The sequence below is a fragment of the Dermacentor andersoni genome, chromosome 4, assembly GCF_023375885.2.
Source record: "Dermacentor andersoni chromosome 4, qqDerAnde1_hic_scaffold, whole genome shotgun sequence".
NCBI classification, from domain to species: Eukaryota; Metazoa; Arthropoda; class Arachnida; order Ixodida; family Ixodidae; genus Dermacentor; species Dermacentor andersoni.
In genome coordinates, this window is record NC_092817.1 from 19,078,082 (window position 1) to 19,093,553 (window position 15,472).

Below are 15,472 nucleotides of genomic sequence, written 5' to 3' on the forward strand. Positions count from 1 at the left end.
TCTGAGTCACATCACCCATTTACAGCAGTGAAATCAGGGTGTCGGAATGAAATGTTTTTTGTGCCAGTTTTAGTTTTGTTCCACTGAAAGAACTGCTCCAGATTAGAAAAACTAAATCCATAACTGTTCATAACGGTTTTGGTTGACATGCAAGAAATTTTCGAAGCAAAGTAATAAAAGCATCGTATTTATGACTCAATGCCTTGAGTCAAGGCGAAATGTGAGACCGCTGTTTCGATAAAATGAACTTAAACATAAATGAACCATAAAACTTCGGTAAGAAAGGGATGTACCCCTAGAAAACGAAATGATGAGCTCTTCAGCACGCAAGCCCTGGGTTTTGCTACGATGCTGATCTGCTAGTGCACAGATTGGCAGGCTTAGATTGGTGGAGAGCTTGACCGGCTATTGCTCGCACTATCCCTGCCTGAGATACGCGCTTGTGCGGACACTTGGGATACACGCTAATGCTGACGTTGCCTGACATCGGTTCTTTGGAATTGCAGTCTTTACTCTTGAACTGAGAACCAATAAAGAATACTTCCTTTTCACTCCGAAACGAAATAATGTTTTGTTCTGTTTTCATTCTGTTCCGGCACATTGAGTTAAATATTAGAAAACTAGCTAGTTAAACTAATTAAAATGGAATTGCTTCGTGGCATGTGTCAATACATCTGTGTGGAATTACTTTAATAGTCATAATGGTTCAGTTATTTTTGGCATAAGCTTTCCTCTGCCAGATGGCAGACTCAAGTGCAAGCACTCGGAGGTTGGAAAAATCTTTAAATATACTACAGATCACAATGCATTAGCTTGAAGAAGGATAATGCAGAAAGCTGCAAGGACATTTCACTGCAATTTCTATAACGGTCATGTGTTTCTGTCATTCCCATGTTGGTTCAACCAGTGCTCTTGTCCACCCTAGTGCCAGATCATTAATTAGCCTCTGGTAATTTTTTTAGCACTGTGACTTACCTCAAATGGCGGCTCAATGTGCAAATGTGCTAAACTCTATAGCTGCAAAACAAGTAGGATGTGTATACATTGCAAATGTGAGACCTCTTTCTCCCATGTATAAACTGGACGGAATGACAATGGAATGCAACATGCATCACTGCTTGTACAAAATGCTGCATAAGCAGGGGAGCCAGCTATTACAAGGTTCTTCCGTCTTACCTACCGGCTCGTTCATGCTTAAATTTCACACATAAGTTGTTCTGCAGTATGTGCAGCTTATACCGTGCTTGTTTCTGTTCCTTGCCTATTTTGTCAAGAATAAATCTGTAGTACATGTCTGCAGCAGTGACAGACAAAAAACATAGGATTTGCAGGAACCAAATGGTGGCGCTATCTATAGCTGTAACAGTGAAACGCAGCTTGCGTCACATTTTGCCGCTATTGAAAAGTGTCCACTGCAACGTCCCACCTCTGTGTGATATTTGAGCATGAATGCTCATAGATAAGCAAGCTGCATTTTCTTTTTCAGGATATGTATATATATATATATATATATATATATATATATATATATATATATATATGTAAATACAGATATGCAAGAGGGAGGCAGTGATGTATGCCCATGCGTGGACAAAAAAATTGTCTTGTGGTGTAAAACTAAACAATTAAATCGTAGAAGGCGTCTTCTTATGGTAAGCCTCTGCACCAAGAATTATGTGCAGTTTCAGCCAAAATTCATTATAGACAGTGTGCAAAATTCTCTAGGCACATTCTTCTGCACAACTGGAATGCTACCATGCTTGAACCTAGGTGCTCGCACTCCAAGAAAGTACATCATTTGTCAAAAGAAACAAAGCCACTAGCAGCATGTGTTGCCAACTTCTGGCTGTTTTGTGCCACACTAGGGGAACTAGTGGCAATAGAAAGCTGTAGAGGGTGATGGTGGTAGTTCTCTGCACTGTAGATGCCAACAGGTCAACTGAACACTTCGGAAATCATCTGCAAATTGGATACATAGAGACTGTTTCTTTTGACAAAGGCTGTACTTAGCAAGGAGCATTCGCACGTGGGTTGGTCTCCTTTTTTGCTGTTAGCTTGTCCCTTTCTATTGGTTCAAGTTCTACCACATTGCCGTCACCAGTATAGCTATGTGCACATCTCTGCCTTCTTAGGGGATTTCAGATATCATCTAATCGATATGCTTCCTGAGCATGTTCTTTGCACACTCCAAAAAGATGGAGGAGTAGAAATTGAATGTGTGGTTGGTGTAAATATTTGTCCAGTTTTCCTGCAGTCTGAACAACTAGATGCGGAACTATGGGTACAGAATCTGGAACTTCGGCTCCTGGAGGTCACGGACCACCTGGTAGTGTGAGATAACGCACATGAAGCAGTAGACCTGCAAAGGAAGATGAGCAACCAGAAATAAGAGCTTTGAACTTTAATTCAATAAAATATGGTTAAAAAGTGACTCACATGGACACCGTCAATGCACCAAAGGATGATTGCAGCCAGTACGGAGTAAAGCTACAAGGAAATAGGAAGGTGTCAGGGGCATAGCCACAGGGGGGGGGGGGGGGGGGGGGGCTTATGGGGCTTTAGCCCCTCCCCCCCCCCCCCCCCCCGAAATTTTTTCGCGCTGTCCATGCACCGCCGACCGAAGCAACCCCCAGCGCAAGTTCAAGTGGGAAACGCTGCAATATCCGCCATACAACTCAGATCTGTCGCCTTGCGACTTCCACATTTTGGGGCAACCAAAAAAACGGCTCATGGGAACCAGATTCGTCTCGGACGATGACGTGAAAGTCAGTTGCAGAAGTTTTGAAGCAGCAACCCAAGGAGCTTTATGAGACGGGAATTACGCGACTCGTTAGTCAATGAGATAAATGTCTAAATGCTCATGGAGGCTACATTTAAATAAAGTACCCCGTTTCTCATATATTTGCATTGGCTCACTTTCATTTGACTCGCCCTCATATACTCTGCAGAACTCCTGCTTGTGATACGTGCTGTCTGCTGCCACTATAATTTCAGTGCAATTACTCACGATACACGACCGGTGACAGATGCTCCTGCGTAATAAGTTGGAATAAATGACAGCATCATTGAGATTTTTCACTGGCCGTTGCATATGTACGAGAATGTAAACAAGGATCTTCAATGACAAAGTTTCATTAACATATTTGTCCTCAACTTGTTAATCTCATGGCCTTTACATTTTTCATATCAGCGACATGCACTGCTTTGCTGGTTTTGAACTGATATAGTTCTAAAGTTCGTGTGATATTTTCTTTACTTATTAAATAGACAAAAAACATGGAAGCATTGACATCAATTACGTTGGGCACAATTTTTGGCACATACGGGTATAATATTTTATGAAAAGATATATATTTTACTTGTATTGACAGTACGTAGCGTTCAAGAATTAGTTTGCAGCATCTTTGGCACTGGAAATGAAGTTATTATTGATGTATTTGATCCCTAGGCAAATTGTTTAAGAAGAAGCTTAGCTTGGGCGCAACTCTGACGTGGCCTATTCAGATACATGTAAAACGCAGAAACGCTTTTCTGAGATAACTCCTGAATCGCTTTTAATGAAATTTGTTGCATTTGAGAGAGTAAGCTAAATTCTAGTGTCTGTTGGAAGTGGAATTTCAATTTAGGGCCGGAACTTTGTTTAAAATATTTTGAAAAATTCGAAACTTCGAAAAAAATAGGACAAAGTTTACAAATTATTAGCTCTGCATCAAGAACAGATATCGCGGTTCTGTAAACAGCATCCATTACACCATTCAAAGCGGACAAATTCGATATGTCTATTTGTATCTTACGTGAATTGGTTATGTTATGTACTATGGTTCTGCAAGAGCCACATTTCCATAATACTTAATTTTTTGAGACTCATGTGTAACATATCAATTTTGTCCGCTGTAGACATAGTATTATTTGCAATTCACAGAATTGTTATATCAATTTTCATTGCTGATTTACAGATTTAAAAACTTCATTGTTTCGATTTGTGCCACTTTTCAATAAAATATCGACGACCTAAATCGAAAATTCGAAACAAAGTCACTAGAATTTAAGTTTTTCTTTTAAATGCAACGAACCTAATCAAATGTGGTGCAGTGGTTGCCGAGAAAAACGAAGTTTCCTTCTACATGTATTTAGATAGGAGCATCCGACCTAATTTTTCCTCTTAGGAGGAGGCCGAGCTGCAATGTGAGCCTCCCCGAACGAAATTTCTGGCTATGCCTTTGGAAAGTGTGAGGGATGTGTTTTAAAACGCTTAAAGAGTTTCACATTTTCATTTTTTTTTTTCTAGTGTTCAGTTTTAAGATCCATATATTTTATTACTCTCAAGGAAAAATAAAAATAAAGAATAGAGAGAGTGGAGAAGAAGAGGAAGAAATCAGTGAGAACTTGTGAACTTAAACTCCATTTCATTAGTTTGCACAGGAAAGCAGGATGCCAAGCTCTATTGACCTTTTTTGTGGCGATCTCGTGGTGAAATGTCCATTGCTTGCCTTAACTGCCTCTGTGTTTACAATGAGTGTGTATGATGACGGCGCAGCTTATCAAACCTGTTTCGGGAGATATCGTAGACTGTGACTGGGTGGACGACACAAACCTTTTGCCACAGCTTCACAGAGCATGCAAAAGCGGTTTTGGAGCTGATTAAGCTATTGCCGAACAGCGCAAGCAGCGTATATGGTGCTTGTTTCAAAAGCGGGGCTAAATATGTATTCCAAGCTATCCAAGCTTTCCGCTCCTGAATTGAATCAGGATTAGTTTGCTTTGCTGTTCATTCTTTATTTGGCACATATAGTCAAACAGCGGCTTGTCACATTTCTGGCACAATAAATTTCCTCAGTGTGGTCAGTACCTGATTACTTTCTGCCTAATCGCTTGCGGGTGTGCTTAGTTCCGATAGATTTGTTCTTGCTGTGAGCAAGGGTTGAAACATAGTTGTTTTGTACATTGCAATACCTAGTAGCAAAGATGAATTATCGCTAGTAACTCTCTTACTATTGTGGACCGTCGCGAAACATTCAGGTTTGACCATTCGTGCGCTATCGGTGTAGTCTGTCATTTATTGTGCTTACAACTTGTGTATAGCCCCTTTAAGCCCGAACTGCTTCAACAAATTGACACGCTGATTATTAAACTGCAAGAGAACAAGCAGACTGCATGGCATACTTGGCCATGGTCATCCTCACATTTGGCCATGGTCATCCTCACTAACCATTATTGCTATAAACATCACTGAATGCTTTTAAACAGTCTCATAAGCCCACAATTTCATTCTTGCAGTGGTACCGACACTTTCAGTCACAGCCCTGTGATTTGACAATGACACTGTGAATGTTTGCAGAAAAAACGCTTGACTGGCAATTGTGGCTGAGACGTGGAATGTGTAACTGCTCCGACCAAAAGTGCAAGCTCAGCTCAGCAGAAAACAAAAAAGGAGCACCGCCTTGATGTTTACACAATACACTGGCAGCAAGTTTTATTGCAATACTAATTTGATCCAGTGTCAAGGGTCGATTTACAACCAATTATAGTGTATATCGGGAGGTGGTGGTGAAGTCAGCATTTTATTTGAGATACCATGGAACTGCTTCACTTATATGCAGCATGGAATGTACAAGGTGTTGGGCCTAAACAAATGCACATATCACGGAAGCACAAGCAGCTATAACACTCAAGCATGGGCAAGTAACAAAGGTGAGGTACTCTGTGCTGGGAACTCCACGACACACACTTGCATTTGCTCAAATGCTTATAGAGGCTATTCACATGTCAGGGTGGGAGGATTATGCGAAGATGATAATGGAATGCAACTTTATTGCCTCAAAAATGTACTGTGTGGCAGTTATTGCACATATGTATTTTATCACAGTGTCTTCATAAAAATTTTTCTTCCAAGTGTAACTTAGGGCCCATCTTATAGAATATGCACAACTATGACAGCAAGCTTGAAAAGTTTAGCAGCTATGCCTTTACTTCTTTCAAATAGTTGTGCAGGCAATGTACAGGTCCTAAAATTTTTTGTCAAACTTGATAAACATTCTCCTGCAAGTTCTTTTAAAAACTGTGGCAATTGCTTATGGCTTGCAAAGCACTAAAATAACTTTGTCCTATCTCATCATAGTACAGCTGTGAGCAATATAACGGAGAATACTGAATTTGTCTAAGTAATGATTAAACATGATGCGTGAATTTAAATCTTGCATCTTGGTATGTAACAAGTACCTTTCCTATTGAATCTTTACTATCATTCTGCACTTGTTTTATGTGGGGCTTAGCCATTATGACCTCTTTGTCAATTTGGGGGTATACAGTACTTTCATCCCAGTGTGCACATAGCCTGGGCAGGCTTTCAGGGCAATGGAAGTCTGCTTTGAAGGCTTCCGTACACTAATGCAAGTTTCTTTTTCATGAACTTTACTGCACATTGTCAAACATTTGCTTATTATGAGAATTCAACAAGTGATCTGCAGATCTTTCAACTGGGCAGCAGCATGCTAGTTGCAGTTGAGTTGTGCTCAGTTGAAGTTATGCATACACTTACATTTCTGTAATAGCGGCCGATGTACCACAGTCCTACGGCAATCATGAGAAGGATTTCGATGACAACAGATATAATCCATGGGAAGAAGAGGCAACGGTTATCCTGTGGGAGCAGGTGGAAGTTTTGATAATCAGTGCAGGGAGAGATAGATACATGTTTGCAGCCACAAAGTTGGTGTTTCCTGTTGACATACAAATCAGCCTCAATAGGAAATGGTGGCCTTTTTCTCTACTATTCAAGCATTCTAGATTCTCTCTAATCTGCTATTTTTGCCTGCATCACTTTGCAAGTGGGAAAACAAAGTGTGAAGTTCCTGAATTAACTGAAATTATTGTTTCGTTTCTTTGACTCAAGTACTTACAAAATGCATTGATAAAGTCAAAGAACATTTTTAGTCTTGTTTAAATTGATCAAAGCCTTGAATTCAACATCAACACATGTTGATGTAACTAGCAGAACACACATTGTTCACAGCTGCTTCAGGCTATAAGAAAAATAAATTCCCTGTTTTATAGTACTGCTGAAAACCATGTGGTACAATTAGTGTTGACAAGATATTACATTCACAGTTACAACAAACAGCTTAAAGGTACATAACTTAATTTTCTTCTCAAATACTCAGCTGCTGCCATTGTGAGAGACCTAAACGTCGCACAGCACCAATTCACTAATAAGGTGATAATTGCTTCTTGATAATCCCGAATAACTACAGTTAGCTGTGGAGATGAACACTTACACGTTTGATGCCTATGACTAACATTAACGTGAAGAGAAGGAAGACAACTCCAAACCCCATGGTGCAACCTGCTGCAGCATATATTCCTGAAATATAACAGTTTATGTTTAGTTATGCATAACACATGTAGTTATAGAAAGCAGTTTACCTTTCATGGAAAGCTCGAAGTACGGGCTGAAGAAATAGTCAGTTCTTCCCCCGCTGACGGCATATATGGCATAGAATATGAATAACACATGGTACACCTGCAAGTTGAATAATATTTTTATAAAAATGGAGTGCATGTTGTAAGGTAAACGAGTCAACTATGTACTCTGCTATACTGCACATGAGGCAACATTAGTCCTTTTTTGCTTAGTTGTGTGTATAGTTCAGAGCTTTAAACCAAGTTAAAAGAATACACAACATGCATGCCTCAGTGAAATTTAAACTGACACAAAGACAATGAAACATAGGCAATATAAGCAAGAAAGGTCATACAAGAGCATTTGAAGCTTCGAAAAGTCGCAAGCACTTGTCACATATAACTGCATGTTTCTTCAACTACTGTCTCAGGCTATTAAATATAGGGTAGTTGAAACAAGAGATATTTTATAGTTGCCAATTTCATTGCATTGTAGTACTACACTCTCTTCAATAGAAAGCTTAGAAATGCTGTCATGAAACAGATTGATGTGCTGCTGCTCAAAACAAAATAAATGCATTCAATGAACTCCTTTCTGAATAGTTTTGCGTCAAGTTCAACAACTAGCGTAACTTGATGTTAGTGGCGTCGATTCTTTATTACAGCATTTAGATGACACAAAAGCAATTGGACCTGATGGAATATCCCCAGTGGTCCTTAAAGAGTGTCATAGCATCATTGCTGCGTATTTAATGATCATTTATAAGCTTTCCCATGAAACGGGCCTCATTCCCCAAGATTTGAAAACGGCAAGCGTGACACCAGTTTTTAAATCGGGCAATAGAAAACTTGGAGAAAACTATAGGCCGATTTCACTAACGTCGATATGTTGCAAAATATTCTAACACATTTTATGTAGTAACATATCTGCATTCCTTGATTCAAACGCTTTCTTTACACTTTCGCAGCATGGATTCCGAAAAGGTTATTCCTGGAACGCACAACTAATAGAATTCCAGCACTTCTTATCTGAAGCCATTGATAACAATTGTAAGGTAGACGCGGTTTTTACTGATTTTCAAAAAGCTTTCGATATTGTGTCCCATAAGCTCTTAGATGTAAATCTTGCTGCATTAAATATAAACAAAAACGTTTAAAATTGGATAGGAAACTACCTAAACGGAAGAGCACAGTCTGTCATCCTAAACAATGCCGCATCTTCACCAATAACTGTTTCTTCGGGCGTTCCTCAGGGAAGCATACTGGGCTCCTTGTTATTTTTAATCTACATAAATGACATTGTCGAACTAATTACATCACCCATAAAACTATTTGCTGGTGACTGTGTGATTTACAGAGAAATTACCACTAAAGATGACATAGATACATTGCAAACAGATTTAGATAAGGTAGCGATCTGGTGTAAAAAATAGAACATGAATTTAAATATAAAAAGTGCAGTAGCGTAAGTTTTTCCAGAAAATTATCCAAATTTCAGCACCGATATAACATCAATGGCACGCTTATCGACATACAGTCTGAATACAAGTATTTAGGAGTCTATTTTACCGAATCACTCACTTGGCATAAACAGATTGACACTGTCACAGCAAAAGCTAGTAGGATGTTACATTTTACTTGCAGCAATTTTAAACAGGCAACACGCGAAATTAAGGAAACTTTATACTTCTTACATGTCAGAACAATACTTGATTATGCTTGTGTAATATGGGATCCCTATCAAGATTACCTCATTGATAGACTGGAAAAACTACAGAACCAGCAGTAAGGTTTGTTTGCAATAATTACAGCCCATACTCTAGCGTTTCCAAAATGAAGGCCACTTCAGGATGGGATCTACTACATATGCGTAGGCAGAAGTTAAGGCTCATACTATTGCACCAAATATAGAACAGTCAGACAGGCATTGATTGCTATAACTATCTCTTGGAACCAGATTACATATCGGCTCGCTGTGATAACACAAAAAAGATCTCAGCATATAACTGCAGAACAAACACTTTTTACTACTCTTTTTTCCCCAAATCAATTAGACAATGGAACAGTTTATCAAATGATATAGTAAATGTGTCAAATAATGAACTATTCTATTCTATGCTGTGACGGCGCTCTTGTCAAACAAATGTATGTCTTATATATCTTGAAACCTGTTTGTTTCACATATTGCAGTGCTTCTGTTTGTGAGTATATCTGTCCAAAAGCTTTTCTGTATTACTGGTTATATTTTCTTCCCCCCTACGTAATGCCTTTATGGCGATGTAGGTACTCTGTAAATAAATAAATAAATAACTTGTAAGGATGCCACATTTTTCAGCAATGCTGATATTAGCCAAAGCCTTTAGTGCGTTCTTTTCTGCCAATACCCGTTTCCATGCCTGATCTTTGTGCTGGCCCCATCACACATTCTAAGCGCTCATTCTTCCTTTTTCTAACATCATATGAGCTTTCGATACAATTCTTTCAATAAAGTTATGCAGTACAGATGTGCACAATCTTAAAGCAAAGCATTTAAAACCCATTGTTAGTATTATATTGCCAATCTTACAACTTATATCATTTGTTTAATCTTTGAGACAGCTGTATAGAAGGAAGAATAAAAGAAATGCAAAATTATACGTGTTTCTACGACGGTAGTTAGAAATTAAATTAGTACATATGGACCTATCTCTATTTTGCCACTTTCCAGCAAAGTCGCAACTCATTCAAGAATGACTTGTCAGCTATGCACGTAAGTATGACATACCAAGTGGTTTTCTTTTATTATTATTCTCTCTCTTCGTTACTTCAAGCAGCTATATATATAAATATGCATGGAGCACATCATACAATTCAGCCTGATCAGGCGGATTACCTGAAGAGGTGGGCATGTAATGCATATTTCAATGTCCAGGTAGCTAAAAAATCTGCTAAGGAAATGCAACTGCATTCCAGATAAGATAGTTCTTAATTGCTTGAGGGACACACTTGGGGAAAGGGGTAGCTGATATTCCAATATATTCCATAATGTAATTCACAGCATGCAGACTGCTCAATTCGAGCTTATTAAAATGTGGACTAGTCCAACATGTGAACAAATGATGACTTCTTCATTAGCTTCATTCAAATGCACTTTATTGATGTTTTTTTTATTCTTTATGACCGTTATTTTGCTATGCTGTTCTGCCTGCATCCAAGCACAGTATATTATCCTTAGCTTAGGTAAATTTCACTCGTTCCTGTTTCATATAAGTATTTCGTGATTATGTACTATTTTCTTTTTGTTATTTCTTGCTACTACTGCTGTTCAGTCTTGTACTCCTGTGCATTTATGGTCTCGATTAAGTGTATCCCTTTGTAAACTCATCCTGTAATTCAGACCTTTGCAATTATGTACAAACAACAAACTGAGTGTAATATAGGGGATGCAATGGAAGATGACTGAGCTGCCATATGTACGTGCTCGACTTTTCATGGTAAACAACGCCTTCTTTTGTGAGAAACCCGTGTTTAATTTCACGTATAGCAGCGACATGCCGGTATCAATCATAGAAAAGAATTGAGAGTTCTCCACCACACAGCGCGGTAGCAATGAGCTGTTCCTGTTCTTGCACGTGCGCTTACATGGAGCGGGTCGGACGCCAGGACGCGCTTCAGTTTCTAGTAAAGCGAGCATGGGATCAATAACCCGATGTTGCGCGCAACACCATGCGCTTTTTCTTTCTTTATTTTTCGTACAATATCTGCGCGCACCGCACTGACACCCAGAAATTGTCAATGCAAACGTGAAAGTCATCCGAAATGATCCTCAGACATTGTTTAACAGCAAAGTGCTTCAATGACTCAACTGCGGTGCGTAATTTAGCACTATTTTAGAACTTGTAATGTAACTTCATGGCAACGCCCAAGCAGTTCGCCGCAAAAAAGAAAGAAGCCATACGCTATTTGCTCCTGCTGGTCTATACGAAAATTGGCTCGCACATAAGTAGAGAGAACAATCGTATATTTGATTTATGCTTACTGCTGTGTACATCGCAGCGTAGAAACTCCCATAGCGGAGGTTGGTCCAGTGGTACAGGAGAAAAGGCGTCCAGCAGCGACTCAGAAGCGGCATGATCGTTCTTTACGTGTCGTAGATACCTGTCGTTTTCCGAGCACAGCTGTTGCGTAAGCGGTGATTATGACCTAGGGGTCATCGTTCACTCGCAAAGTAACATTACATAGCCAAATGTATATGTTCTGCGACCCTTTGTTGACTGTCGACTTCAAATGTACGCCGTCGCTAGAGGCGTTGCCCATTCCGCATACCTGTTTTAGGTCACCTGCTACGAAGCAGCCAATCAGCGACGCCATTCGTACCGGTTCCGCGTAAACCGATACGAACGCTAAACACGAAGTCGTGCTTTTCGATCTGCTCGGTCGGTTACTGAACGCCGAGGGGCATCTGGAGCACGAAAATGCCGTCCACGTAGCATGCAGTGGTGCATGCAATACACCATTTTACGTTGATGCAAGAACCACTAAATGAAACGCAACTTGGGTTTCGCATCGCGTGGTGCTCACCACTGTTTTTATTTACTCGCGGTGAATATCACATAAAATTTCGTTCAGGAAAATTGAAGCTCGTTACAAAGTTCCAAGCATTCATAAAAGAACAAGACGGTAGGTCAGGTCTTCGCGCACCATATTTATCACAAACTTGCTTCATAGCGTTGCATGCTAGAAGCCACGCAGACCAAGCAACGCACAGCACTATGATGCAGTTATTTTTCCGACAGGGGAAAGGAAATCTGGTCCATTATATCGTCTATCTTGTTCTGTAACGTTTCCAAGATTTCTGATGTAATGAACACGTGGGTTTCGTCCAAATCTTGAATGATGAACTTCTTTCCCAGAGCATTGGTGTCGTCCAAGTGAAGCAGGAATTGCTTCATTGCCGGATCGCACTCAACAAGTATACCTTTCATAACGTGCACCATTTTGTGTTTGTAGGATGGAGCTTCGCTCAGAACTTGACGGTGATGAGGTGGGTTAATCCAGGCAAGCGTTCGAAAACAATTCGCAGCTTAGGCGGTTTTGACGGTCAGTTGCCAACTGTGCGCGCTGCCATGTTATAAGCTTGTAAGTGGTTCAGTGGACTGAACGGCGCTTTCCCGCTGAGGCCCCACGTGTGGAAAAATTTTGTGAGGGCGCTGCGAGCGAACTGAATTGGGGTAGACACTCTTCGCGGCAGATTCAACGTACTTTCGCTGTGGGCGCTGCGACCGATTGCGTGCGTACGCGCTTATAATGGTGCTTTATTTTGACAGCAAATTTATGTAGACAGCTTTTTAACACGTATATATATTTGAGGAATGGGCTATGCAACATGAAATTTTCAATTTTGCTGTCGTCAAGTGCGTCGTTTGCTAGCGAGCGCGCGTTCGTTGCGTGGGCGCTGGCAGACGCCCAGCTTTTCTCACAGAAAGCGTGTGCAGTCAAACTTTTTTATGGTCTTACTTTCTTTGGTTATAGTGTACTAGATTACACTATACACTCTACTATCATGCCCATGGTGGCTGAACGAGTTGTTCTACTCATAGAGGTTCCTACAAAAAAGGAAACTCTATGGTTCTACTAACTCTAAGGCTGAACGGATAGATGGGTGGATGGATGCTATGAGCGTCCCCTTTACAATGGGGTGGTGAGTTGTGCCGCCAAACTTTGTTAATATATTGGCAGCGTCTCGTGCGCCGCGCGGATCCCGAGACCATGAACTCTAAGCCCCAGACGACTCCACACAGGATCGACTCCTGCAACGCATGAAAGTGACGTCACTTTAATAAATTAAACTAAAGACTGAAATATTTTAAATCTTACAAGAAATGCGTTGAACTTACAACGACATGAAAGAAAGTTGTCTTACGCGTTAATTACTGTACACATTTTGATTAAGGACTTCATCGCAAAATGTTTTCAGCTATATTGTCATGCGTTTCTGTATAATAGTTAGCATTCAATATTACAAGATAGCAACATATCATATTAGCTATCAGGTGTCTGCAGAGAAGGAAAGCAATTTTATTGATAGTTTCGTGCGGTGCATTCCCCGCGTATCCCCCTCCATATGTGCGTGCATGTGTGCGTGTGTTGCGCTTTTATTGCCCCCTGGCGGCAATTCAAGATGTGAATCTTTGAAGTTATTTTTTATTCGTCGTCAAAACATTTCCAGCATCAATGTAGTAGGTTTTAGTTTTATATTACTAATTAGCTTTCTTTAATGTTTTAGGGCCTATTTTTATTTTATGAGAGCTTGCACACGCGCTCGCTTTTGTATCTCGAAGGCCGCCAGCAGCAGGACTTGGCCTCCGAAATTAAGCTACCTACGTCCCAAATCTCGAAGGCCGTAATCAGAAAAGTCAGGTCTAATTTTTACATATAGATGGCGCTAGTGGTGTCATATGCAGAGCTGTGTTATTTGTTTATGATACCGTCAGGGTCAACAGACATTATAGAGGTGATCGTTGCAAGAAAAAAAAAACATACAAAGAAGCAGTACAATGTTTCGAATTATGCAATAATAGACCCTTGCAACGTTTAACACCCGAACCCTCTCGAGTGAAGCTCGCCTAGCAGGAGTCTTTGAGGAACTATCAGGCATTGTTTGGAATATCATTGGCCTTAGTGGTCTAGAAGATGGCCATGTCCTCTGCTATAGAGGTATCCCAGATAAGAAGCAATACGGGGTAGGATTCCTAATCCATAACGACATAGCGGGCAACATTGACAAATTCTACAGCATTAATAAAAGGGTAGCAGTGGTTGTAATACAGCTAAATAGGTATAGAATAAAGGTAGTACAAACCTACGCTCCAACCTCCAGTCACGATGATGAAGAAATAGAACAGTTTTAGGAAGATGTTGAATTAGCGATGCGGAAAGTGCAAACTCAGTATACTGTAGTCATGGGCGACTTCAATGCAAAAGTGGGGAAAAAGCAGGCTGGTGAACAAGCAATTGGCAACTACGGCGTGGATTCTAGGAACACTCGAGGAAAGACGTTGGTAGAATTTGCGGAAAGGAATGGGCTGCGAATAATGAACACCTTTTTCAGGAAGTGGTGGAACAAAAAGTGGACCTGAAAAAGCCCCAATGATGAAACAAGAAATGAAATTGATTTCATACTTTCTGCCGATCCCAGCATAGTGCAGGATGTAGAAGTGTTAGGCAGGGTAAAGGGCAGTGATCACAGGTTAGTGAGGGCTAGGATTCACCTAAATTTGAAGAGAGAAAGGGTAAAGTTGGTCAATAAGAAACAGGCCAACCTAGACGCAATAAGGGTAAAAGCAGACCAATTCAGTTTGGCACTTTCAAACAAGTTTGCAGCCTTAGAACAGAGAGATGAAGATGACATAGAGGCACTGAATGAAACCATAACTGGGCTGGCTTCAGAAGCAGCAACTGAAGAGGGAGGTAAGGCCTTAAGGCAACTAGTAAGTAAGCTCTCCCAAGTGACAAAGGACCTAATAAACAAATGACAAAGAATGAAAGTGTCCAACTCAAGAGATCAGATAGAATTCGCGGAACTGTTAAAACTAATCAACAAGGAGAAAATAAGGGATATTCTAAATTATAGCGTGAGAATTAAAGACTGACGAAGAAGTAAAAAATTGACACAGCCTGAAAACAGTGAGAAGGAAACTAGGCATCGGACAAACCAAGATGTATGCACTGAAGCATAGACAGGGTAATATTGTTACGTATTCTGGTGGAGGTACGGGGATCGATACCCCGCACCTCCACCAGATATGTTACGTAGGAAGACGCAGATGAAAAGCTATATACAAGTATATTTACAAGAAAATACGCCGCGCTTGGCCTAGAGGCAACAGCCTGCGCTAGCCTCTACTCGTCGTCGTCGTCTTCACACTGCTCGCCTCTTCGCGATCGCAAATACTATTCCGTAGCAATATGATCATCACTCTCGAAGATATAGTAAAAGCAGCGGAAGAATTCTATACTGATATGTACAGTACCCAAAGCAGAAACGATACTTCCATTCAAAGTAGTAATGAACAGGTTACAGAGGCTCCTTCTA

General features: G+C 40.4%; 1 protein-coding gene across 1 annotated transcript; it reads right to left on the reverse strand.

The window, feature by feature from the left end:
* Nucleotides 1–763: 763 nt before the first annotated feature.
* On the reverse strand, nt 764–11,769 carry pasi1 (septate junction component pasiflora 1). Its single transcript, XM_050182674.3, has 6 exons — nt 11,417–11,769; nt 7,423–7,519; nt 7,275–7,360; nt 6,539–6,640; nt 2,437–2,487; nt 764–2,359 (listed from the first exon to the last, which is right to left on the reverse strand). Exons 1-6 carry the CDS (start codon nt 11,507–11,509, stop codon nt 2,276–2,278), a joined length of 513 nt encoding a protein of 170 aa, XP_050038631.1. The 5' UTR covers nt 11,510–11,769; the 3' UTR covers nt 764–2,275.
* Between the last annotated feature and the right edge of the window lie 3,703 nt (nt 11,770–15,472).